The sequence below is a fragment of the Perognathus longimembris genome, chromosome 1, assembly GCF_023159225.1.
Source record: "Perognathus longimembris pacificus isolate PPM17 chromosome 1, ASM2315922v1, whole genome shotgun sequence".
Classification (NCBI taxonomy): domain Eukaryota; kingdom Metazoa; phylum Chordata; class Mammalia; order Rodentia; family Heteromyidae; genus Perognathus; species Perognathus longimembris.
The window spans coordinates 134,016,003-134,040,490 of NC_063161.1; the positions used below are offsets into that span (position 1 = coordinate 134,016,003).

At 48.7% G+C, this 24,488-nt stretch overlaps 1 protein-coding gene across 2 annotated transcripts in view; it reads left to right on the top strand.

Moving 5' to 3' along the window:
- The window catches only part of Col15a1 (collagen type XV alpha 1 chain), a 90,067-nt gene that overhangs the window by 35,420 nt on the left and 30,159 nt on the right, over positions 1-24,488 (top strand). For both annotated transcript variants that reach the window (XM_048337968.1, XM_048337972.1), the window contains exons 6-20: positions 3,048-3,186; positions 5,802-5,911; positions 8,045-8,179; positions 9,475-9,627; positions 12,084-12,230; positions 12,867-12,986; positions 17,201-17,296; positions 18,982-19,107; positions 19,575-19,637; positions 19,934-19,969; positions 20,286-20,420; positions 20,785-20,853; positions 22,128-22,163; positions 22,263-22,346; positions 24,050-24,115. In XM_048337968.1, the coding sequence (XP_048193925.1) occupies positions 3,048-3,186; positions 5,802-5,911; positions 8,045-8,179; positions 9,475-9,627; positions 12,084-12,230; positions 12,867-12,986; positions 17,201-17,296; positions 18,982-19,107; positions 19,575-19,637; positions 19,934-19,969; positions 20,286-20,420; positions 20,785-20,853; positions 22,128-22,163; positions 22,263-22,346; positions 24,050-24,115 (1,515 nt within the window). The remainder of the gene's footprint in view (positions 1-3,047; positions 3,187-5,801; positions 5,912-8,044; positions 8,180-9,474; positions 9,628-12,083; positions 12,231-12,866; positions 12,987-17,200; positions 17,297-18,981; positions 19,108-19,574; positions 19,638-19,933; positions 19,970-20,285; positions 20,421-20,784; positions 20,854-22,127; positions 22,164-22,262; positions 22,347-24,049; positions 24,116-24,488) is intronic.

The window sequence follows — 24,488 nt, forward strand, 5'->3', positions numbered from 1 at the left end:
GGACTTTGAGGTCACCTCTCTCCCTATCTAGAAGGATGCCAAAGCCTGCCCTTGGTAGGATGGGAAGATGGAGGCCCAGGGAGGGGAAGGGACTGGCCCAGGACTCCTGAGTGGCCTGGGCTGGAGCTCAGGTCTCCTGTTGCTCCTTATGGACCACAGTGGGGTTTCCTTGAGATTTTTGAGCCTGATGTTACTCCCCAGCGTACCAGCCTATAGTTGAGAGAGAGGCCGAGGGCCCAGGGGGCCCTCAGGGAGGGATAGGAAAGGGCAGTAGGGGTTGAAAGTGTGAGATAGTCACAGAAGGGCACAGAGCATTGTTCCGATGTGGAAGTGGACACTCAGGAGGGCCAGGTGATGCTGACAGAGGCATGTGGTCATGGTTAGGACTCAGGCCCAGCTGGGCTGGCTTCCTAGCCTGGGTCCTCTCCAAGAACCAGGGTGCTGCAGATGCTGGGGCAGGTGTGAGATACCCTCCCCCCATCCCAGGAAGTGAGGGTGAAAAGGTGGCTGGTGTGTGGCTGCCTACAGTCGTTTCTAGGGCACCCCATCACTTTCTTTCTCAGGTTTCCCAACTTCACTTTTCTAGGTGGATTTAAGGGAGATCTTGCAGATCATAGTGTTGCTAAGGATGGGGCCCCGCTCTGTGCATTGCTAGTTGATGGTCTTCAACAAGGCATCGTTGTGGCCTCCCTTCTGCTTCTTTACGGTGGCATGTGCCAAGGCTTAGATGAGCTGACTCTGGGATACTCGGATAGTCTGTAGCATGTGGCAGCCCTGGGTGGGCGCTTGTGCTGTTTACCACTGCGCAGTCATCTTATGAAGATTAGGAGAGGGGAGATGGAAGTGTAGCGCTGGTATCTTATTCTTTGGTTTTTGTTGTTTGTTTTGTTGGTCATGGAGCTTGAACTCAAGGCCTGGGCGCTGTCCCTGAGCGCTTTCACTCAAGGCTAGTGCTCTACCACTTTGAGCCACACAGCTCCTATTGGTTAATTGTAGATAAGAGTCTCATAGACTTTCCTGTCCAGGCTGGCTTCAAACTGTGATCCTCAGATCTCAGCCTCCTGAGTAACTAGGATTACAGACATAAGCCACCGGCACCCACCTTTTTTTCTGGGTACTGGTCTTAGGGCTCAAACTCACCCTACTGCTTGAGCTACACATCCATTTCTGTTTTTTTTGGGGGGGGGCGGGGAGGAGATAGTCTTATTGTAGTTAAAAGTCTCATGGACTTTCTTACCCTGGCTGGCTTTGAACCATGAGCCTCAGAGCTCAGTCTTCTGAGTAACTAGGATGATAGGTATGAGCCACCAGTGACTGACTGATATTTTTCTTGGTTGCCCCCTCTGCAACCTGCTTCTTGGTTGGCTGGTGGCGGGGGCAGGTGGATGTCTCAAACTCTGTGGCTGCCCTCTGTCATTGAGAGGACTCCGCAGGGCCAGCATACCAGGCCTGTCAGTCCTGGAGCTGCTGTCCTGACACTCATGTCTTCCCTGATCCTCAGTATTTCCTCTGCTTGAGCCCCTCCTCCTCCTCTAAGTTGTGGTTCCTGCACTGTCAAATGCGGGGCTTGAAAGATGTTCTGGGATCTGTCCTACACAGAGCAGTGACAGCCTGACCAGGTCTCATAGCCTGAAGGTGGCAGAGCCAAATCTGGGGCTCCAGGACCAATGTGCTCTCTGTCACACCATCCTGAGCTGGGGACTTGGGCTTTATGGCCTCCTGGAAGAATTCTGTGGTTCTTTTAGGCAGGTTCTTTCAGTAGCCACCCCTTCAGAACAGGGCACGTCCCTCTTGGTGTCAGACAGTCCCCTCCCTTCTCTGTCTGGCTTCTTTCTGGGACTAAATCTCACTTCCTCATGCTCAGCCTTTCCCAGCCTGCCAACTCCGGCAGACTGAACGGGGGTTGTCTGCAGGGTCAGGCCTTCCTTGATTTCCTCCCCATTCACGGTCAGGGCCTCTGTTACTTCATTGCTGTCTGTCCTGTGGAATCTTTCCTGACATATCTTTGCATTTCTGCAACATTCTATCTTATGCCTAGTTAATATTAACATCCTTTGGTTCTCAACTCTAGTTGGGGATCCAAATTGCTTATGCCTAAGTGTGAAGGGGGAGAAGGGAAGTCTGTTTTTTTGGTACTGGGACTTGAACTTAGGGCCTGAGAACTGTCACTTAACTGTTTTGCTCAAGGCTGGTGCTCTACCACTTGAGCTACAGCTCTGTTATTTTGGCTTTTTGGCAGTTAATTGGAGATAAGAGTATCACAGACTTTCCTGCCAAGGCTGACTTCAAACCTTGATCTTCAGATCCTTGCCTCCTGAGTAGCTAGGACTATAGGTGTAAGATACCAGTATCCAGCCAGAAAATTTATTGTTATTATAAAGGTGACATTCAGAGGACTTGGGAATCTTTAATAAAGAGGCTTATCCAAATTACTCACCCAGTCACCCAGTAGGCCAGTGTTGACAAAGAGCTTATCCACACTGAAAGGATCTCATCATTTTCTGAGCCTAAGGTGACAGGGTTGGGGCTGGAGTGAGAGGCTTGTGAGGTGAACAAGAAACAAATCTGCTGTGTTCGGCCGCTAAGCTTTCAGGCTTGGGAGCCAAGTATCAGTTCTGTATTGTCATACCTGAAAGTTATTTCCTTCATGTCAGAACCCAGTGCCAAACCTCTGCTCATGAGCAAGGGGATACTTAGGAGCCCCAGGATTTGGAACCTAAGAGTTCAGTTCTTACAGTTGGACCTAGCTGGGAGCCCAGCTGTCTGTCTGTCTATCCAGCAGCGATGTTGTGCTCGACAGGCTGTTTCTCTTCTCTGAATGAACCTCAGTGATTTCCCCCATAGGGAAAGCGGGGTCAGTAATACATTTCCAAAGGTGAAAACTGCATAGGAATGTTCGACTCTCCTTTGTTTATAACGCCGCAGCCACCGAGTGGCTTTGTGTGCCGAGCTTCTTCAGGACTAAACCATCTTCTGTCATTTTCTCCTGCTTTTTTAATTTCTCTGTGAAGTAAGTCATTTGGGGGGTCTCATTTCTCTCTCTTCAGCCTAAAGAAGTAAACGTTGAACCCTTAAACACACCTCCAACTTCCTCTCCCTTTGAGGACACAGAGCTTTCTGGTGAACCCGTTCCAGAAGCGACCTCGGACACCAACATCATTACTACACACAGCATCCCTGAGCAAGGCAAGTGGTGCTTTTCATAGTGACTACTGCGTGTCCAGCTGGGCCAGGTAATCAGGTGATATAAAGCCTCATGTCTCACCTTAAATCTATCCTCCAAGAAAGAAGTGTGTGTGTGTGTGTGTGCGCGCAAGCGCGTGCACATATGCACACGCGTGCTAATTCTGAGTCCCTGAACTTCTTTTGTTGAAGGCTAGTGCTCACCCACTTGAGCCACAGCTCTAATTCCAGCTTTTTTTTTGATAGTCCAGCGGGAATAAGAGTCTCACAGACTTTCCTGCCTGAGCAGGCTTCAAACCACAATCTCCAGATCACAGCTTCCTGAGTAGCAAGAATTGCAGACAGGAGTCACTGGCACCTGGCCAAGAAAGAAATTATCATGGTCCTCACCTAACAGGATGAATCAAATCACAGAGAAGATAGTAACCTGGCCAAGACTACATAGCCTACAAATGGCACTGGATCTTATATACCTGAGCTTTTAACTTCCAGAAGTTAAAAGCTTCTCCTGGGATTTTACAGAGAAGTGTGTAGTAATCACTGTTGCTAATTGAATATAATCCCAACAACAGCCTTCCTAGTTGTTAGCCACTATTTTCTAGGCAGAAAACTGAGCCCTTGGAAAGGGTAAATGACATGTACACAGCATGCAGTCCGAAGGTCTAGCATGACACCAGAATCCCCCACTCATTCTGATCTTAGAGGATCAAGTCTTCAGCTGGCTGATGGCCAGAAAGGGATAGGGACAGCTCTAGCCACCCAGTAGGTCAGTAGCAACTCTGGGAGGATAGCAAGTCTCCTGGCTTCTCACCCAGGGCTCAGATCCCTGCCTGCCGGCCTCTGCCTATACAGAGAACCATTCGCACAAGCCAGATGGTCCTGGTGGTGGTTTATGAATAGCTCATACTATTCTCTTAGGTGGACTTGGGGGTCTTAAAATGGAAAGCAATGGGCAGCAGAGCCATGAGACTGGGGTGAGGGCTTTACTAGTAGTGCAGTGGGGCAAGATCTGAATGAGAGCTGGGACTCAGATCCTAGCCCAGCTCCCCAGTACTTGGGGTCAACCTTCCTGTCTATCCAGTAGCCAAATGGCCTGGGGGAAGCCCTGGAGCTACCTGAAACCTTCCTTTACTTTGTGTTGTGCAAATAATCCAGATGGTAGGAAGAAAAGAGCCTTGGCCCCTCTTGTCCTAGCTAGGAAAGTCCTCAGTGTTTGTTTGCCTTTTCCCAGATAGCATCTACCCCAGGGGTCAGGATTCAGGCCTGGGACCTGCAGCTGCTTCCTCAGCACCCCCTGGTGGTCATAACTGGAAAGACATGAGCATGACTACATGAGTAGTCTTGTGCACGAATGTAGTGGAGAGGGGAGGAGAAGGGAGGATCTGTCCTGAAGATTATGCTCTGTGGGACCATATTCTCCTGCAAAATGGAATTAAGAAAAGAAAACAACAACAACAATAATAATAGTAATATAATGTGTTAAAGTGCTGATCAGAGTAGGGTCCCTGCTGTGGGATGCTAGTGAGGAAGCTGGGAAAATGCAGCATCAAATCCTGACCATGTCCACCAGCAGCCAGGTGGTAGGCCAGATCCATGCAGGGAGGATGAGCAATCTTCCCAGTAGGGGAGTCTGTGTGGACACACTTGACCTGGGGCCCAGCCATAATGGCTAATGTCATTCCTTCTTCCTTGCGTTAGGACTCCATTTTCTTAATTGCAAAAGGAACGCATGCATGTGGTAGCAATTTAATCAATACGCAGTTGTAGGAACAACAACAAAATACTAATTTTCTCTTCACTCCTATCATCTGGAAGGAAACAGTATTAACCAGTGTGGTTTGGCCAAGTGGGTATATAAATATATAGACACACAAACATACAGATATGTTATATATGCTAATAATTGCTATGTGGGGCTGGGAATATGGCCTAGTGGTAAAGTGCTCGCCTCATATACATGAAGCCCTGGATTTGATTCTTCAGCACCACATATATAGAAAAAAGCCAGAAGTGGCACTGTGGCTCAAGAGGTAGAGCAAAAAGAAGCCAGGGACAGTGCTCAGGCCCCGAGTCCACGCCCCAGGACTGGCAACAAAGACAAAACAAATAAACAAAATAATTGCTATGTGGTAATGCACATGCGGTGGAGTAAGTGTACATAACAATGATAAAACATACATACTCACAGGTACTTTTTTTCCTATTTTACAAATACAGAGCCACAATGAGAACAAATATCTATTAATTGCTTACTGAGTGGCAGGGATTTTGCTTATAGTTTTCTTGCACACACAGATCCTCCTGATTAATAATACTCAAAACAATCCTAGGAGCTAGGAAGTGCTGTGACCTTTCATTTGTAAAGGCAGAGCATTAGATGCAGGCTAAGCGACTTGCCTATGGCACAGTTACTTTTCCAGGAGGTGGAAAGCGGGGTTGTAGACAGGCAGGAAACCACCAGGACTCTAACTTGGCCATGTTGTTCTGCAACTTGGTTTTCCCCTCTACTCCCTCATTACAGTAGCACAGCTCTCCAAGTGTGTAGGTGAAGAGAGACTTCATTCTCCTCCAAGGCTGTAAAATGCAGTTACTAATTTCAGAATGTTATTTTCCTCTAGGGTCTGGAGAGATCCTGAATGACACACTAGAGGAGGTCCACCCTGTCGATGGTGACCCCATTACGGACACAGGCTCAGGAAGTGGGGCCTTTGATGCCACTGAGGAGCAGGTGAGTGTATGATAAATTTCATTTAGTGAGTCATGTGGACCTGTTTGCGTATTCCCAACTTGATGGTGGCTTTCATTGGGCACTATAGACAACGTGAGGTCTTAGCTGTTTCTCACCAACATTGACTGTCTTGGTGGTAGGCCACAGCTCCCTTAGCCCACTGGGCCCTTTTCAAGAAAGAACCTTTAACTGCAGGTGTGTCTGCTCTATTGTGTAGAACTTCACAATTCAAGGCCAGCTCAGGTGTGTAAAACTTTGTGAGACTCCATCTCAACCAGTGGCCGGGCACTGGTGGCATAGATGCCTGTTATCCCAGGTGTGGCTGGGTGCAGTGGCGTGCACCTGTCATCCCGTGTGACATGGGGAAGCACCAGTAGGATTACAGACCAGGCTGGCTGAATATAAAGCAAAACCCTAGGTGGGAAATAACCAACATAAAGAAGTGAATGGAGACATAGCTCAATGGCAGAGTGCTGGCCTAGCAAGCATGAGGCACCAAGTTCAAACCCCAGTACTGACAAATATAGTGTTTTTTGGCCTCACACATGCAGGCAATTTCAGACCCTCTGGGTGGGCCTTTGGGCTAAGTCTACTTTAAGATGGACTTAGCCATTCCCCCTTGGAAGGATTAGACCATGTGGATTCCCAGTTAAATAACTTCAGATGGGTCTCCTCCCACTCCTTTTCCTCCTCTTGGACCTGGGTAGTCCAGCTTCTGCCTTGGTTCTTCCTGTGAGGTGGAGTGTAGGGTGGTCCTTGTGTCTCCTAAATCCCAAGGAATTCAGAGCAGTTCACCAGATGGTGTGTAGTGGTGGGTAGAGAGTTGGAAAGCCACAACACATTGGAGATTTTCTGCAAAGGAATTCTTTCTCTCCAAGCACTCCAGCCACAGTGAATCCACAGGGTTTCTGTAGTGCCTGGAGGCAGGAGGGGGACCATAGCCAGTGCCCTGTCTCTTACCTGGTCCTCAAGCAGCTTACCATGCCCTTTAGCAAGTGCAAGTTACCAGTGCCTGTGGAATTCTTATTTGTTCTTTGGGGCTGTGCTAAACTTGAGTCAGTAAGAGTCTCATTTAATAGCCCGAGATAGCATTTTCTTCTTCTATTTTGGTAGACAGTAAGTCCACTTGATAAGTTATTATGAAAAAGGGTCCTGAAATCAGTTAAGTCTGAAAATGTTTCACTTATACCTTTATATAGGCTCTGAGAAGTCCTGCAACAAGGAAATCTGTCTTCCTTTGATTAGCTTCATGTATTTAGCATCTAAAGGAATGATTTACTTTTTGGTAACATTGGAATTTGAGCTCAAGGCCTTGTACTTGCTAGACAGGAACTCTACCACTGAGCTATGCTTCTAGTTCATGCTGGTTATTTTGACATAGAGTCTCACTTTCTACCATATTGTAGCTGGGATGACACCCTGCATCTTTCTGTGGAGGTGGAATCTTGCAGACTTTCCTGCTTGGGTTGGCCTTGAATCACGATCCTCCTGATTTCAGTCTCTCAAGTAGCTAGTATTGTAGATGTGAGCCACTAGCACCTGATTTAGGAACTATTTTTTTAATTAAATAATTAAGCAAAAACTAGATACACATGGTTGAGTGACATCCGTTGCCAGAGTTTCTTTGTTTCCATTCTCCTGTTTTCCATGTAACCTTTGGAGACTCTGCTTATACATTGCTAAGGGGAAACTGAGTCACAAAGGAAGAAGAAGCAGGCATTGTTGGGGCTAGCAAAGGCTGAGGAAGACAAGTTCTGTCTGCACATATTTAAAGCCCTATGGATGGCAAAGACATTGTCCGTATACGTGGCTTGGTTTGGGGGAGAGGGTGCAGGAGGTTTCTCTGTCCAGACAGAATGTGCAGAGTTGGAGTGGGCTGGCTGGGGATGGGGTGGAAGCAATCACCAGAATCAGACATGACATATAGGCTCCTGCACTGCCATCTCTCTCAATCCTGGATTCTGTGACTAGAGACAAGTGTGGGGCTAGGGCGACATCACAGACATGGTATATTTGCAGCTAACCTGCAGACATGCTGGATGCCCAGGGCTGTCCAGCCCTCTGTCCTTTCCAGTCCCGGGCGAAGGGCAGGGGGCTGAGTGACTGGGTCTCTTGTGATGTCCTCCTTTCCAGGGGTCAACAGCCACCACAGAAAGGGAAGCCATGGTGTCCATCACCCATACTCAGGCAGCAGAGGTTAGCAATGTGCCCACCGGGAGCCCGACGCCGGCCATGTCCACCCAGAACCCAGGAGAAGTGGCCAGTCCAGTAAGTAGCTCAGTGCATGCTCCGTTCCGCCTGCGCTGGGCCTCGATCCCGTGGTGGAAGCAGACACTGGCCTTGATCATCTTCCACAGCACTTGGGGGCTGAGTGAACGGGCATGGAGTGACTAGCTGAGGCGTAGAGGCGTAGATTGCTTATTCTGAAAATATTTGCCACACACTACCTTTGCAGGGACTGGTGGATAGATAGATAGACTTAGTTCCAGAAGACATGAACCGCTGTTAGAGGGGCAAGAGAGGAAGCCACTTTCTGTGATCTGGGAGCACTGTGTACCAGGGGCTCACACCTGTAATACTAGCTTCTCAGGAGGCTGAGATCTGAGGATTACAGTTTGAAGTCAACCCAGGCAAGAAAGTCTGTGAGATCTTATCTCCATTTAACTAACAAAGTGCTGGAAGTGGAACTATGGCTTACAAGCAAAACAATTGAAGGGAGAGCACCCAGGCCTGAGTTCAAGCCCCAGTATAGGCACTAAAGGTGGGACAAGAGCCCAGCCTTGGGGGTCAAGGAGATGGAAAGTATGCTTGGAGTTGGGATAGAATACCTAGGGCAGGTGGAAGTGGGTGAGGATTCCATGAAGGGGATCAATAGGAGCAAAGGCCTGGAGATCTCTCAGGGAATAAAGACATGCACTACACCACAGGGCCAGCTGTGAGCATGGGTTGGGGACCTGAGACAGGAGAGACTTTTGAGACTATTGAGGACTTTAGTGCCCTACTGAGAAGGCCAAGAGGAGCCAGCAGAGGGGAAGAGCCACTGAAGGGCTGGAAATAAAGAAATGATTGTACTCTGACGAACATTGTAGCTTCTAAGTGAGAGGAGTGGGGGGAGTCAGCCAGATGCAGGGGGACGATTGGATGCTGTATTGGGGTGGGGTGAGCTGTGATTATCAGGGGATCTGGGGTGTGGTTGATCACGTCCAATCCTGCCCACAGTCCTAGTGACTGTGGACTGAGAAGTGTACCTTGACTGTCAATGTGAGCAGTTTGGGCATGTGGAAGTGCTGACAGCCCTGGGGTGGAGGGGGGGGGGGTGCTCCATACCATGGTGTGCCGAGGTGGGATGTTGGAAGGGACAGCTGAGGGTGGTGGGAAGGAGTTGGGTGGGGATTTGCAAGGGCCCAGGTTCTGCACCACTGCTGCACAGAGGGCAGACCTTGGATGTACACTGAGGGTTCAAGAGGGATGGGGTACAAGTACCAGAGGGGCGCTGGTGGTCTGGCTCCCTCTTGGCTCCACCTAGTGGCTGACCTAGGCTGCTGGGGTGTCATTGTCTTCAGGATCCAGAGAGTGAAGAAGGCTTAGCAACCACAGCAGCAGGCGGGGCCGAGGCGCCCATTGGCACCGTGGGGGAAGCAGAGGCTGGCAGTGTGCCTACTGGAGGGCCGGCTCTGTCCGTGACCACCCCGATCCCTGAGGGAGAGACCACTGTGGTAAGAAGCAGGACCCGCAGGGTACAGCTTTCTCAGAGTGTGGGGCAGGCCTGCCTACATGGGGAGGGGCAACTGTCTGACACAGGCTCGCCTGGGGCAAGTGGGTGGCCCTCACCCTGCAGGCCGGCCAGGTGAGAAAGAAGGGAACATGGCAGGAGCCCGGTGATGGGTGTGTGAGGGGAAGAGATGATAGAGTCATAATGAGCTGTTAGGGAGGATGGGGCCTAGCAGATAGAGCTTGTGTCCAAGCCTTCTCAGCCCTGAGGCTGGATACAAGCACTTCCGAGTGCTGGACCACTCTATACATTCAAACTAACTCACATCCCTGCCTGGGTTCCCACCTCACATGAACGCTACCACTCTAACTGCCGGATGTGGAATTCTCTTTCCTCTTCCTTATGCCCCATTACATTTCATCAGATACCAAGTCCTGTTGATTTTTCTTTTTGAATATTTTCATTATCTTTAAGTAGCTGTACAAAGGAGCTGCCGTTCAACGAAGCGGCTCTGAGTACAGTGCGTCTTGTTCACTGTCACCCTTTGTGTCATTCTCCCCCAACCTCAACCCACCCTCCCCTCATTTTTTCTTAAATTTTTAGGACAGGTATTGATTTATTTTTTGCCATTTAACAAAGCAGTTTGTATGTACAATGCATCTTGATCTGTGTTATCCTTCAATAGCTTTACTCCCTTCATCCTACCCCTTCCTTTATTTTTCTTACTAATTGCGTGGTTACGAATTCTTGACTATTTTCTCCCTGCTTCCTCCCTTTATTCATCTACCCCACTCCCCTTGGCCCCACCTCTACCTCCATAGTATTGATAGAAAAAGCCTGTCTGGGTGTTGGCCCTCTGCTTGGAAGTTTCCCATCACCCTGCCCTGCAGACCCAGCCTCCCTGAGAATTCTGGCAGGGTTTGGCTGGCCAGCCTTGTGGACCCCATGTCTCTCCCCTGTCCTGGTACTCCAGCTTTCCACTCGGACCATTGTGTTGGTGAGAAGGCCTCTTCCCCTCTCGTGTGAAGTCTTGCCATGGACCTCCTCTCTTCTCAGAGCCTCTCCTGCCCCCCCTTCCCTCCATTCTTTCCTAGCTTCAGAGTGAGCTCAAGTGCTACTTCCCCAGGAAAGCGTCATCTTGGGTGTGAAGGCACCATGTCCTTCCTTGTCCTTGGGAGGCCTTGTAATCATTGTAAGTGATCATGAACTCGGTCACTAGTTGGCTCCTTAGCATCATGTAAGTTCTCAGTGAGGACAGGGCTTTCAGACCCATGTTCTAACAAGTGGCAGATGCCAAGTGCATTGTGGGATGGGTTTGTGGAGCATGGCCCTGCCTTCCGGTTCACCTACACACGGCTCTCCAGTTCTCATCACACTGACAGGCAGTGTCTTAGCTCTGTTCAGCATCTATGCAGGGATGTGACAGGAGCACAGGACACAGAGGACAGAGCCCATAGCCAGGGGTCTCCAGGCTACTGGTCATTACACTAATGATTTCAGAGAACTAACTACTCTTTGGGAGTTTCATTGTTTGTTTTGTTTCATTTTACTTTAAAATTTTTTATTGTTATGATAAAGGTGATGTACCTAACATAAGCCTGGCAATGAGTACATTTCTTTTCGGACAATGTCACCCCTTCCCTGGCTCTCTCCCAGTTTTCCCCTCCTGTCCCACCCACAAGTTGTATAGTTCATTTTCAACATAGTGTCTAGTGAGTATCACTGCTGCATTTGTTTTCCCTTTGTCCCTCTATTTCTTTGCTCCCCCATACACTCCCAAAGACAGATAAATGAATAAACAAGGTGAAAAGAATATGAAACAAAGAGCAACAAAGAAGAAAACCTCTTGTTTCTATTTCCTGGGATTCATTTTGATAAATGTTGTTTTATCTGATCACATAGGCAGTGTGTCTTTGTGCTCCTCTCCTGAGTATTTTTTTACCTTTCTAAAGATAGAATCTTGCTATGTAATTCAGACTAGCCTCAAACTCATGATCTACCTGATTGCTGGAATTACAGGTGTATATCACCACACCTAACTCTCCCTTTCCTTCTTTAAAGACAAAGCATTTGTAACAGGGTGAGGAACTGAGACTCATGTCCCAAGTCTTAAATAGATAGCAGCTAGAACTTGACTAGAATGAGCTAAATGGCTACCCATAGAGAGAGTAAGCCCTCCACTACAAGAAGTATGCCAACAAGGACCAGATTAGCTCCAGGCACAGTCATGCCACAGGGCCTCTGGAGGTGGGCCCAGGGGGCCCTGAGAAGTGCATTCTGACCCAGAGCCCCAGAGGCCTGTGGGTTAAGGTGCAGTTATCTTTCAATGAGCAAAAGGAAGGTAGTGAAGGAGCTGCCTGCTAGCTGGTGGCCCCTGTGTGTCCATGCACACCATGTTCACACCCACTGAAGTTGGGCATGCATCCCGTGGCACCATTCCATATGCTGGTTTTCTTCCAGGGTCCAGGTGGTGAAGCAGGTTTAACCACAGCTACAGCCTCACCAGAAGTACGGCTCAGCACTGTGGAGGAAGAAGCCAGTGGAGTCTCCACAGATGGCCCGGCAGCCTTCACACTCCCACCTACCCCTGAACAAGCAGTTACCTCTGTAAGTGTCAGCTAGCACCCTGTGTGGCTCAGAGGAGAGAGGGGTAAGCATCCTGGGAGCAGAGCCAGTGTCGGTCTCCTGGGAGGCACAACAAGCCTTGATTGCAAGGTGTCAGCTGGGAAAGAAGCCTGGCAGAAGGGGTGGGCATTGGGTGTTGTCCCAGCCTGCTACCTCTCCGCTTGGTCTAAGACCTTTCTGAGAGATGAGTGGCCCGAAGGTGGTAGGGGCAGGGTGTGTGGGAGCGGAGCCCAGAGTGAATGGATTTCTGCAGGTTGCAGATTGCACTTCTCAAAGTGTTTTCAGCCAGTTGCTGGTAGCTCACACCTGTAATCCTAGCGACTCAAGAGGCTGAGATCAGAACATGGCAGCTTGAAGCTCACTTGGAGAGGAAAGTCTTTGAGACTCTTAACTCCAATTAACCGCCAAAAAGCCAGAGGTGGAGTTGTGGTTCTAGTGGCAGAGCACTAGTCTGGAGCATTAAAAAACAAAAAGCTCAGGGACAGCGCCAAGGCCCTGAGTTCAAACCCCAGGACTGGCACAAAAAAAAGGTATTTTGACACTAGGTTGGCACCACAGGAATGACACGTCCCACAGCTCCCGTAGCCTCATGGGTTCTCCTGTGGGTCTCTTTTTCAGGCTGCTGCTGATGGAGAGGTGGCAACAGAGAAGACGGAGGAGGAGGGGTCTGGTGGCATACCTCCCACTGGGCCACTGCTCCCCACTCCCACCGTGGCTCCTGAGAGGCAGGTCACTGTGGTAAGCGGCCTAGAGGTATAAGGTCTTGACTTGCAGATCTTACAGGGGTGAGAATGGCCAGCCCTGGGATTCTTAGAGATGGACATTTCAGAGCCTTCAACCTAGGGACGCTGGAGGAGACTGAAATTGGGGAAGGAAAAGCAAAACCTAAAAATAATCTAGTTCCTCAGGAGGCTGAGATCTGAGGATCACAGTTCAAAGCCAGCCCGGGCAGGAAAGTCTGTGAGACTTTTATCTCTATTAAACTATCCAGAACTCCAGAAATGGAGCTATGGCTCAAGTGGTAGAATGCTAGCCTTGAGCAAAAGAAACTCAGGCCCTGAGTTTAAGCCTCAGAACTGGCAAAAAAAAAAAAAAAAAAAAAAAGAGGGAGGGAAAATCAAAGAGCCTGGTTTCAGGTCACAAGCTCCCCTCACTTTCTCTCTCTCCCTCTCTCCCCCTCCCTCTTTCCCTCCTTCCTTTCGTTCCTTCTTCCCTCCCTTCCCCGTCTCCTTTTCATTTTTCTCTCTCTTAGTCCTGAGATTTGAACGCAGGGCCTCTTGTTTGCTTGTATTCCTTGCTTGTGGCAGGCACTCGGTCACTTGAGTCATGCTTCTTGTTCTCCCTTTTTTTTTTTTTTTTGGCTGGTTAGTTTGGAAATGAAGCCAAACTCCACTTCTGGCTTTTTTGGTAGTTTGGTGGAGATAAGAGTCTCACAGACTTTCCTGCCCAGGCTGGCTTCAAACTGTGATTCTTGGACTTTTCTGCCTGAGCTGACCTCAAACCTCAATCTTCTGGCTTCCTGTGTGTCTATGATTATAGGCCTGAGCCACTGGTGCCTGCTCCAAGTTGCTCTTTTTCGTTGAGATCTTCCTGTCAGGCCGTGCTGTGGGAGATGCCACTCTGACCACAAGCTAGACACAGCAGGAACTGAAGGAGATGGGAGCGTGTATGGGGGCCCCTGAAAACCTGCAGCGAGGCTCCAGGATTCTGGGCTGCTGCTCTGTAACCTTGAGTAAACACTGGCTTCCTTGAACCTGTTTCCTTTTGTAGAGTAGGAGAGTTTGGAGTCGGTCACAGGCTGTTTTCACCCTGCTGTTGCACGCTCTGGAGGTTCTCACCACTTAAGAACAGTCACGTTTGTCTTTGAGAAAAAGGAAACCCAAAGCTGGGTGCCGGTGGCTCATGCCTGTAATCCTAGCTACTCAGGAGGCTGAGATCTGAGGATCACAGTTCAAAGCCAGCCAGGCAGAAAACTGTGTGAGACTCTTATCTCCAATAAACTACTTAGAAAAACCCCGGAGTGGCACTGTGGCTCAAGTGGTAGAGTGCTAGCCTTGAGCACAGAGAGGCTCAGGGACAGGGCTTAGGCCCCGAGTTTAAGCCCTAGAACTGGCCAAAAAGAAATAGGAAACCCAGAGTGAATGAACCCATAGGGGATGAAGTCACTCATCAGTAGTGGATGAATACAGTTGAGGAAAGCTTCCTTTGGCAGACCAGGCCAGGTGCTTCAATTCCCTAGCAAGCCCCGGGTGTGCACACTCTGAAAGTGAGACGCATTCACTGCAGAGCTCCTGGCTGACCAGAAAGCAGAAGGGCTGCAAGGGAGATGGAGACAGTCCACTGGGAGTCTTGGGTGTGTCCCTTGCCTCTCCCAGTGGCCCAGGAGTCACCATACTGCTTCATGTCTACAGAGTTGCCCTCTGCTCAGTCAGTGTGTCCACATAGTGTACCTGGGTGCCCTCGGTCCAGATCCTTACCCTCAGAGAGACCTATGGAGTCCAACCTGCCTCAGAGGAATTCAGTCGAGGTGGGGGGAGCACAGGAAAGAAGTCATCTACATGGCATTATGGCATTGACATAATGATCTGATCCAGCTCACACCGCCACCTTCTGGTGGGAGGTCACCATTTCCACTCTAGGCAAGGGAAGGGGACTGGGGAAGGAGAGGCCCTGCCTGCTGTATGGGTACTGAGAGCCAGGGCCTTGTGATTTCCAGACTGCTGCCTGTGCAGCCTTTACCCTTGAACTTCCTCACTGGCATTTCCATCTGTGAGGACATGCAGTACCTGAAAGATGATCCATGAGAAGCCAGGAAGCAAGGGGGGCGGGGCTTCAGGATGCTCCACTCCCCCTGGGGCCTGAGTATTATCCCTAAACTTTTGTGTTCAAGGCCAGTGCTCTACCACTTAAGCACAGCTCCACTTCCAGCTTTTTTGTGGTTAATTGGGGATAAGAGTCTCACAGACTTACGGACTTTCCCGCCTGGGCTGGCTTCAAATACCCATCTTCAGATCTCTGTCTCCCAAGTAGCTAGGACTACAAGTATGAGCCTAGCTTTCCACTGTCTTTTCACCTCTGATCATCATCTCTTACCATCTTTTTTTCTGTTTGCCAAGGTCTGCTGGCACCACTGCTCGCCCGCCCTTGTATCCTTGTGTTTTCTACTTTTCAAAGTTGGCCTGGAGGAGCCAGCTATGTCTGTAGGGGGCTGAGGGTTTAGTGCTTCTGAGAAACTCTTTGTCCACATACAAACAACCACAAAACTGCATTTTAATAAATTAACCATCATAAAATGATAACCAGAAACTTTTTGTTCTAGAAATCCATCCTAATGAAGTGTGATATGTAAAAAAAAAAGCTTTTGTTCACAAGGATATTATTCTTAATATTGTCCATAATAGAGAAAGATTGCGCATGATTGAATTAGCCAACAATAGGAGATTTATTAAATTAGAGCATATTCAAGTAATATAACATTATGCAGCTATTAACTTATTAGTATTTAATGTTGGGGGAAAACCACTTGCCATATTATATGACGTGAAAGAAGCTACTTCCAAACTCGAGGATGTTGTGTGGTCTTGACTTTTTATAAACACACATGTGAAAACTCTAGAAGGAAATTCCCTTCCCTTACCAAATATTAGCAGTTGTTCACATGGTGGAACTCTGGGAAGTTCTTAATGTATTGTGTGTGCACCTGTGTGTGCGTGCATGTGCATGTGTGTGTGTGTGTGCCAGTCAGAAGCCCAGAGCTCTCCGTCAACTTTTTTTGTTCAAAAAAAGTTGGCACTCTACCAATTGAGCCACAGCTCTACTTTCATCTCATTTGGTGGTTAACTGGAGATAAGAGTCTCAGAGACTTTCCCATCTGGGCTAGCTTTGAACCATGATCCTCAGATCACAGCTTCCTGTGTAGCTAGGATTATAGACATGAGCCACCGGTGTCTGGCTTGTAATGCATTTTGAAAACCATTTTTCTGAACCATTGCTCCATGGGTTGGAAACTTAATAGCTTTTACAATAGTTTCTTTAATTATTATTATAAAGTTGATGTACAGAGAGGTTACAGTTATGTATGTCAGGTAAAGGGTACATTTCTTTTGGGACAATGTCACCCCTCACCTTGCTCTCTCCTGGTTTTCCCCTCCCATCTCCACCACAGTTGTATAGTTCATTTTCAATGTAGTGTCTAGTGAGTACCACTGCTGCATTGGTTCACCCTTTGTCCCTCCACTTCAGTGAATAGATTTTTTTCCCCAGTTTTTCTTTTGTTTTGTTTTTGATGCTGAGAGTGGAACCCAGCTTCTCCTGCATGCTAAGCAAGTACTCTTCCACTGAGCTACACCTCAGCCCCATGATAGTTTTTTTTGTAAATCTCTTTGAAGGGGAGGGGAGAGAGAGAGTTGAGACAGAAGAGGGAGAGGAAGGGAGGGATGAATAAGCATGTAGCATATGCATCCCACATACAACTTTAGGAATTCAGTTCCAGAAAGGTATTTTGAAAATGCCCTTCACATCTTTGGCTGTCTGAAGAGATGAACAAGTATCAGCTCTTGTGCTGGCCTCAGGACAGGCTATGATCTTGGGGTTAGGTCTGCCCAGAGGGACGCCCCCTCCCACCACCAGGATGGAGACCTGACAGGACACCCTGACCCTTGAACTTAGCTTCAAGTCTGAGACCTGATCAGAGTCTAGAAACTGGTGGGAACACAGGAAGAGGAGATGAGTGTGAGAGTGAGAAGCTTCATGGAGGAGGTCATGGCAGAGCTGGGCCTGGAAGGAGGAAAGGGGATTTGAAGAGGCGAGGGATGGCCACCTATGGGCTGGATAGCAGGAGAAAAGGCCAGAAGGAGCTGGCAGCAGCAGGTACAGGGTTCTGGAATATGGGCACGCCCTGTGACCTGTCTGTCCATGGCTGTTGAATCTCAGTTGTGATTCCTTCTCTGCAGGTGACAGGCCTGAGTTCTGAGGGCTCGGGTCTGGGCTCGGGACTGGACGTTGGCTCAGGCTCCGGGGACCTGGTGGACAGTGAGGACCTGTTAAGAGTGAGTATGAAGGGTGGTGTCATGTGGAGCCGGACTAACTTCTAAATGATTGGGGTGGGTGGGGGGTGTGGATGGGCCAGCATGGTGGACTGCTGCTGTTAAGCCCATGGGCTTCCTTTTACTCTCTTTTGTTCTTGTGTGTGTTAAAAAACTTGGAACAATTTTGACTTGGTCAATCAGAGTCTGAATTTGAATGCAGAACCCCTTCATCTCACTCCACTTGTCCCACTGACCTTCACTTGTTCATCAAAGAAACCTCTAACCTTCTCTCTGCCTTTCCCACTTAGATACCAGGCTCTCCTTGGACTCTTCCCTACCCTTCCCAACTGTTCTTTCTCCATCCTTGGCTCCCATCTCTTCCCTGGCCTCCAGCCCAAAGCTGGGTTCCACCAGCCCCTCCTGAGCTCATCCCAGGGAAGTGCCTCCTCCCTCTAGCTAACCCTGTTGCTCCACCCCCAAGGCCTGACCTCATCTCCAGTGCTTCTACCTTGACCCCAGCTAGAAGCTCCACTTAGCTGCATCCCCACCCCTGTCACCAGGCCCGGAAGGGCTCTGTGCTCTGCGGGTGAACGGAGTAAGAACCCAGGGAATCTTCTAAGCTGGTGAGCTTGGCCAACTCAGCTAGAGGCTTTGAAAGTTAGCTGAGTACTGGTGGCTCATGCCGGTAATCCTAGCCACTCAGGAGGCTGAGATCTACAGACTGAGGTTCAAAGACAGCCTAGGCAGATAACCCCAAAAGACTTCTATCTCCAGTTAACTAGCAAAAAAAAAAAAAAGCCTGGAGTGGAGATGTAGTTCAAATGGTAGAGTGTCAGTCTTAAGAAAAAACTGAACGAATAAAACATCAAGCAAGAATCCAAGGCCCTGGATTCATGCCCCAGTACTGGCATAAAACAACAACCAATAAACAAAACACCCCTCCCACCCCACCCCTTCATTCACTTATCTTAATTTTTAGGTTATGTGTTGAATTTTTTGCCATTTAACAAAGCAGTTTATGTATACAATGCATCTTCATCTGTCTCATCATCCCTTGAACATCTTCCTCCTTCCACCCATCCCTTCCCTTATTTTTCTCAAATTTGTGGTATGCACAATCAATTCTTGCATTTACCCCCTTCCCCAATTCACTCTTCTTCCCCTCTCCCCTTGGCCCCATCCTCCCCTCTTGCAAGTACCCATTTCTTGGTACTTATTTTGTTGGGCTTTGACTTAGTCTTTCTAAAGAATTATACTGTTCACACTCTGCATGGAGTCTGTTATACTTCAGTTAATTCATTTATAACTGCTGGCATACCACCCAGTGTATTTCCTTGTAGATTTATGGGCACATTCTAGCTACCACACATGAGAGAAACCATGCAGTCTGTGTTTCTCTGGGTCTAGCTTATTTCACTTCATATCATTTCCTATCATTCCCCCCCCCCCCAAGTCTTTATGTCTTCATTTGGGAGAAAAGATAGCATAATACACTTGGAAAGCCCTAGATTCGAATCCCAGCTCTTGTACTTATCAGCTAGGAGTACATGTCCTTGAGTCCCAGGGTCTCTTAGCCTCATCCTCCCCTTCCGCTAGGTGTGAATGCCCGCCCCTTGTGGGCTGTCATGGAATGGAAAGAACATGGGAACAGGATGTGTTTAGCATGTATATTTGCCCCCTCTCCTAACACAGTGTCTGTTTTTTAGGGTCCTCCTGGCCCCCCCGGCCCACCTGGCTCACCGGGGATTCCAGGAAAACCAGGAAGTGATGTTGTCATGGGGCCCCCTGGCTCTCCTGGGGAGGATGGAGCTGCTGGCGAGCCTGGGCCCCCGGTGAGCACATAAAGTTTTCTCCCCCTGTCTAGGTCTACAGGCTTCCTGGAGGCAGGGCAGGGGCACACAGAGTGTGGATCCAGAGGCCAGGTGATATTTATGAGGAAAAGGACTATCTTCCTCATCTGATGCAGTGCTTTCCTGTCTGGCCATGGCCAGCACAGGAAGCAGAGGCTGATGGGTGATCATGAAACTATAGGACCACAGAGCGGGGCCTGGGGTGGAAGACCCTTGGTGACTCTCTAAACCAGTCTTGGTCTTCTTCCTGGTGCCTCCCAGAGGAGGAGTTGGTGACCCAACGAGTGAAGGATTCTATCTCAGGGACACTGCCGGAGGTGACCCTGCTGGGACCAAACCTTGCTCCCACCAGCCTCGCTCACCTCCTCACTCTGCTCTCCTTCCTAGCAAAGGGTTGTGTGTGATTCTTAGACAGACATGTGTGGGCTGATTGTCATTGGTGTTCCCAGGGACCTGAGGGACAGCCTGGACCTGATGGAGCCTCTGGCCAGCCTGGGATGAAAGGAGAGAAGGTATGGGACCAGTGGGAGGCTTCCAGCGCAGGGAGCCAGCCACCCTTCTGTGACCTCCCAACTTGATCTAGCCTCCTTTGCAAATGACTCTCTGCTATCCCCTGCTGGTTATCCTCTGGCTATCCTCTCTGGAACTGCCTCATAGACGCACCCAGAAGTGTGCTTTCCCTCGGCTCGGAGGCAGCCACCCTGGCTCATCTCAATACCTATGACTTCAGAATCCATACTTCTGCACTTTCTTCTGATTGTGTCTACTAACACATATTCTGATTGGCCCTTGTGTTTGTGTTTTTCAGGGAGAAAGAGGGCCAAATGGCTCAGTTGGCGAAAAGGTAAATGGACACACATGTCACAGGGCAGGGAGGAATTTACATCTGAGGAAAGGCCCAGGGAAGGCAGGACAGCAGGGGATGGCCGGGAGCAGTTACCCTGCAGTGAGGCCTCTCCCTACATGAATTCAAGCGAGAGCTTTGGCTTACTTCAAGTGCAGTGTCCGTCCACAAGACAGATGTTTCCATGCACCAAGCAGGGCCAAGCAGGGAATCACTCAACCTCAGTGACTTCAAAGAGGGATACTTTGCCTCAGACATGCACGTCTTTTCTTCCCATGCGCTATCAGGACTTATAATCAGCCTATCTTCTTCTCAGGGTGACCCTGGCAGCCGCGGTTTACCAGGATCTCCAGGGAAAAATGGACAAGATGGCACTCCTGGAGTCATGGGGCCCCCAGGACCTCCTGGCCCCCCTGGCCCCCCTGGCCCTGGATGTACAGCAGGACTTGAGGTATTCTCTCCCACAGCTCCCTACTCCATGGCAAGGGCCACTGGAAAGACCAGCTTTGCTGGGTGTACCCAGTCCCTAAGGCCACACCTGGTCCAGGTAGATGCTCAGCAATCAGACCTGAAATTCTTTTTTTTTTTTTTTTGGCCAGTCCTGGGCCTTGGACTCAGGGCCTGAGCACTGTCCCTGGCTTCTTCCCGCTCAAGGCTAGCACTCTACCACTTGAGCCACAGCGCCGCTTCTGGCCGTTTTCTGTATATGTGGTGCTGGGGAATCGAACCTAGGGCCTCGTGTATCTGAGGCAGGCACTCTTGCCACTAGGCTATATCCCCAGCCCCTGAAATTCTTATTCTTTCTCCTTTTCTAGGACACGGAAGGCTCAGGAAGTATCAGGCTACTGAATGAACCCAGACTCTTTGGGCCAACAGCTTCAAGTGTAGGTTGACTTTTTCAGTTGTGTGTGTGTGTGTGTGTGTGTGTGTGTGTGTGTGTGTGTGCTGCTATTGAAGCTTGAACTCAGGACCTGGGTGCTTTCTCATAGCTTTTTTTTTCCACTCAAGTCTGGCACTATTACCACTTCAGCCACAGTTACACTTCTAGCTTTTGGGTGGTTTAATTGGAGATAAGAGTCTTATTGGGTTTTCCTGCCTGGGCTGGCTTGGAACCATGATCTTAGATCTCAGGCTCCTGCATAGCTAGGGTTTCAAATATGAACCACCAGTGCCCAGCTTAGGTTGACTTCTGTTTGTTTGTTTTTTTGCCAGTCCTGGGGCTTGAACTCAGGGCCTGAGCACTGTCCCTGGCTTCTTTTGGCTCAAGGCTAGCGCTCTACCTCTTGAGCCACAGCACCGCTTCCGCTTTTTCTATATATGTGATGCTGAGGAATCGAACCCAAGGCTTCATGTATACGAGGCAAGCACTTTACCACCAGGCCATATTCCCCGCCTTCTTAGGTTGACTTTTGAAAGCTTATTTGGATTATACTGTGAGGAGGCTGTGGAGGCCATCCTGTATCTGCTTTCCTTTCCATAATCATACTTCCAAGGCCTTCAAGCCTAGCTATTCAGTGGAGAGACTTCACAATCTCGTTCCCTGGGCATCAATGTAGAGTTTTTGCATGAACATTGTGTGGAAAAACTTGAAAATTCTCTCTCTCGTGTGCGTGCTCTCTCTCCCTCCCTCCCTCCTTCTCTCTTTCTTTCTCTCTCTTCCATACCCCCAAATCCTTTCTTCAGTTCCACAAGCTACTTTACTGGCAACCCCCCTGCTCCCACTCTGTACCCTGTAGCATTCATTCCCTGGAGCTGTGTCCACTGTGATACACACTTGTGTGGGAAGCATACTTGTAGCTCTCATGATCTTTGTCACATGCGACCCAGAGATGAGCACTCTGGAGGGAGCAGTGCAGTCCCTGTCATGACTGAACACACAGCTCCCTCTGGCCAGATGCAAAGAGCTTTGAGATGGGAGTTAATGGACCCTCACTAGTACTGGGAGAGAGGGCCTTCAGTCTTACTGGCTCTTTCTGGGGAGTTCTTCCCCCTTGACTCCAGAAAGGGAATTTGCACCTCATTCTTTACTCCCATTTCCTGGAACAACTTCAGTAAGACCCCTGAGGGAGAGATGGCAAGATGCAAGGATAGGTAAAGAAGAAGCAAAATGAATAGGAGAAAGCCAAAGAATGACCGTTTGCTTTTCTTGTTTGGCTAGGGTCTCAAAGGAGAGAAAGGAGATCAGGGACCCAAGGTAAGGACTCAGGGATGACATTGCAAATTGTGGGAGAACTTTCTGTCCTGGGAGAACTTTCCACAGACATTGAGTTTTGTCTTCTCTCTGTATTACCAGGGTGAAAGGGGGATAGATGGAATCAGCACAATTGGACCCCCTGGGCCCCGCGGCCCCCCTGGGAGCATCGAGGTGTTGCACAATGTAAGTACCATACAGGTTGGAACTGGGCTGTGTGCTTTTTCCTTGTTAAGGGGGAGAAGAGGTGATCCCCTTTAGGGATTTAGGGGCTGTCTCCACCTGCCCAGCTGTTATACACATCTGTCTCCACCTAATGCCAGCTGTCCTGGCATCACTGTTATCCCACACATCTCCTCCAGAACCTTCTCTCTTGCTTGGTAGAATTTGAGGGTCAACTCAAAAAGCATAAGAGCTAACGAGGGTCTTCAGGGAGCCCCCAGATAGGCAGCCTCCATGTTCTCCGACCCATTTCTATACAAGTTGAGAAATCCAGTCCAAAATGAAGAGGTCGGCCCAAAGGCCATCTTTCCTGCTGAGGGGAGCTGCCTGGCTGTGGGTAGCAGGCAGGGCAGGGGTGGGGGTAGCATGATGGAAATCTAGGAAGATGCTGGGCTGAGGGCTGGGATCTGATTGTGGTCTGCTGAATATTAAGTCGTCACATTTGAGAACAATCATAGCATTGTCCTGGTACACAAGAGAAAGATAAAAGTTCTCAACTAACTGGGGAAAGGATGAGTTGAAAGAAGATTCTGGTTTGTATGTTTTTTTGGTTTTTTTTTTTTGCCAGTCCTGGGGCTTGGACTCAGGGCCTGAGCACTGTTCCTAGCTTCTTTTTGCTCAAGGATAGCACTCTGCCACTTGAGCCACAGTGCCACCTCTGGCCATTCTCTATATATGTGGTGCTGGGTAATTGAACCCAGGGCTTCATGTATACGAGGCAAGCACTCTTGCCACTAGGCCATATCCCCAACCCAAGATTCTGGTTTTAAAATACCAATTTGGCCAGGCACTGGTGGCTCCCACCTGTAATCCTAGCTTCTCAGGAGGCTGAGATCTGAGGATTGTAGTTTGAAGGCAGGAAAATCTGTGAGACTCTTTCTTGCCAATGAACTAGCAAAAAGCCAGAAGTGGAACTGTGGCTCAAGTAGTAGCATGCTAAGCCTTGAGCAACACAGCTAAGGGACAGCATCCAAGCCCTAAGTTCAAGCCCCCATTTTGGCACACATGTGTGCATACATATGCACACACACGCACATACACACACGAACATAATATCAATATAGTAAAAATGTGGGGGAATAGGCAGTCTCTAATGCTTAAGTGTGAAGTATGTAGTCTCTTTAGATTGCTCTTTGGCAGTTCATTGAAACTGAAAATAGACCCTTTAAAATTCCATGTGTAAAGATCTCCACATAATTTGCTTAAGTGAGAAAAGCAAGGCAAAGAATAATACAAATGGCCTGATGCCATTTATGTAAAATAACCATATGAACACACTCACTGTGTGCTCTCAGTGGATACACACACACACACACACACACACACACACAGTATATACAATATATACACAATATATGTACTACATATATGCAATGTATATACAATATATTGTATACTATCTAAGTATATATATATATATGTTTACAATTTTAGGAGAGAGAAGCCATTCACATACTGAGTAACTTGAAAGTTAATTAAAAGAGCAAAGTAACAAGACAGAGCTTGGGCTGTCTGATGGGAAGTGGGCAGAATGTGTATATTTGGCAATGGCTTTGGGATATGATCACCATGTGCCATGCTGAGGAACTTCAATTAAATCTTCATCACCAGACACAAGGCAAGAACATGCATCCTTTGTCCTCACTGTCTGACTTTTCTCTTTTCAGTCTCTGATCAATATCACCAGTGGATCCATGAACTTCTCGGACATTCCTGAGCTCATGGGGCCTCCGGTTTGTATCTGCAGCTGCCCTAGTGTCTCCACCCAGATGTTGCTTTTGAAGCAAGGCTGAGTTAGTTTGGGATCCTTTCAGCTCCTTAACCACAGAACTAGATATGTCAAACCAGAATGGAAAGAGAACTTAGCATTGTTGAGTTGCTATCATAATGAGTTGATGGTACAGAGAGCGGTGACCAATGAAGCCCAAACTTCCAGTCCTATGCATCAGAAATGTGAATAACAGGGCTGGGAATATGGCCTAGTGGTAGAGTACTTGCCTCACATACATGAAGCCCTGGATTCGATTCCTCAGCACCACATATATAGAAAAATCCAAAAGTGGTGCTGTGGCTCAAGTGGTAGAGTGCTAGCCTTGAGCAAAAAGA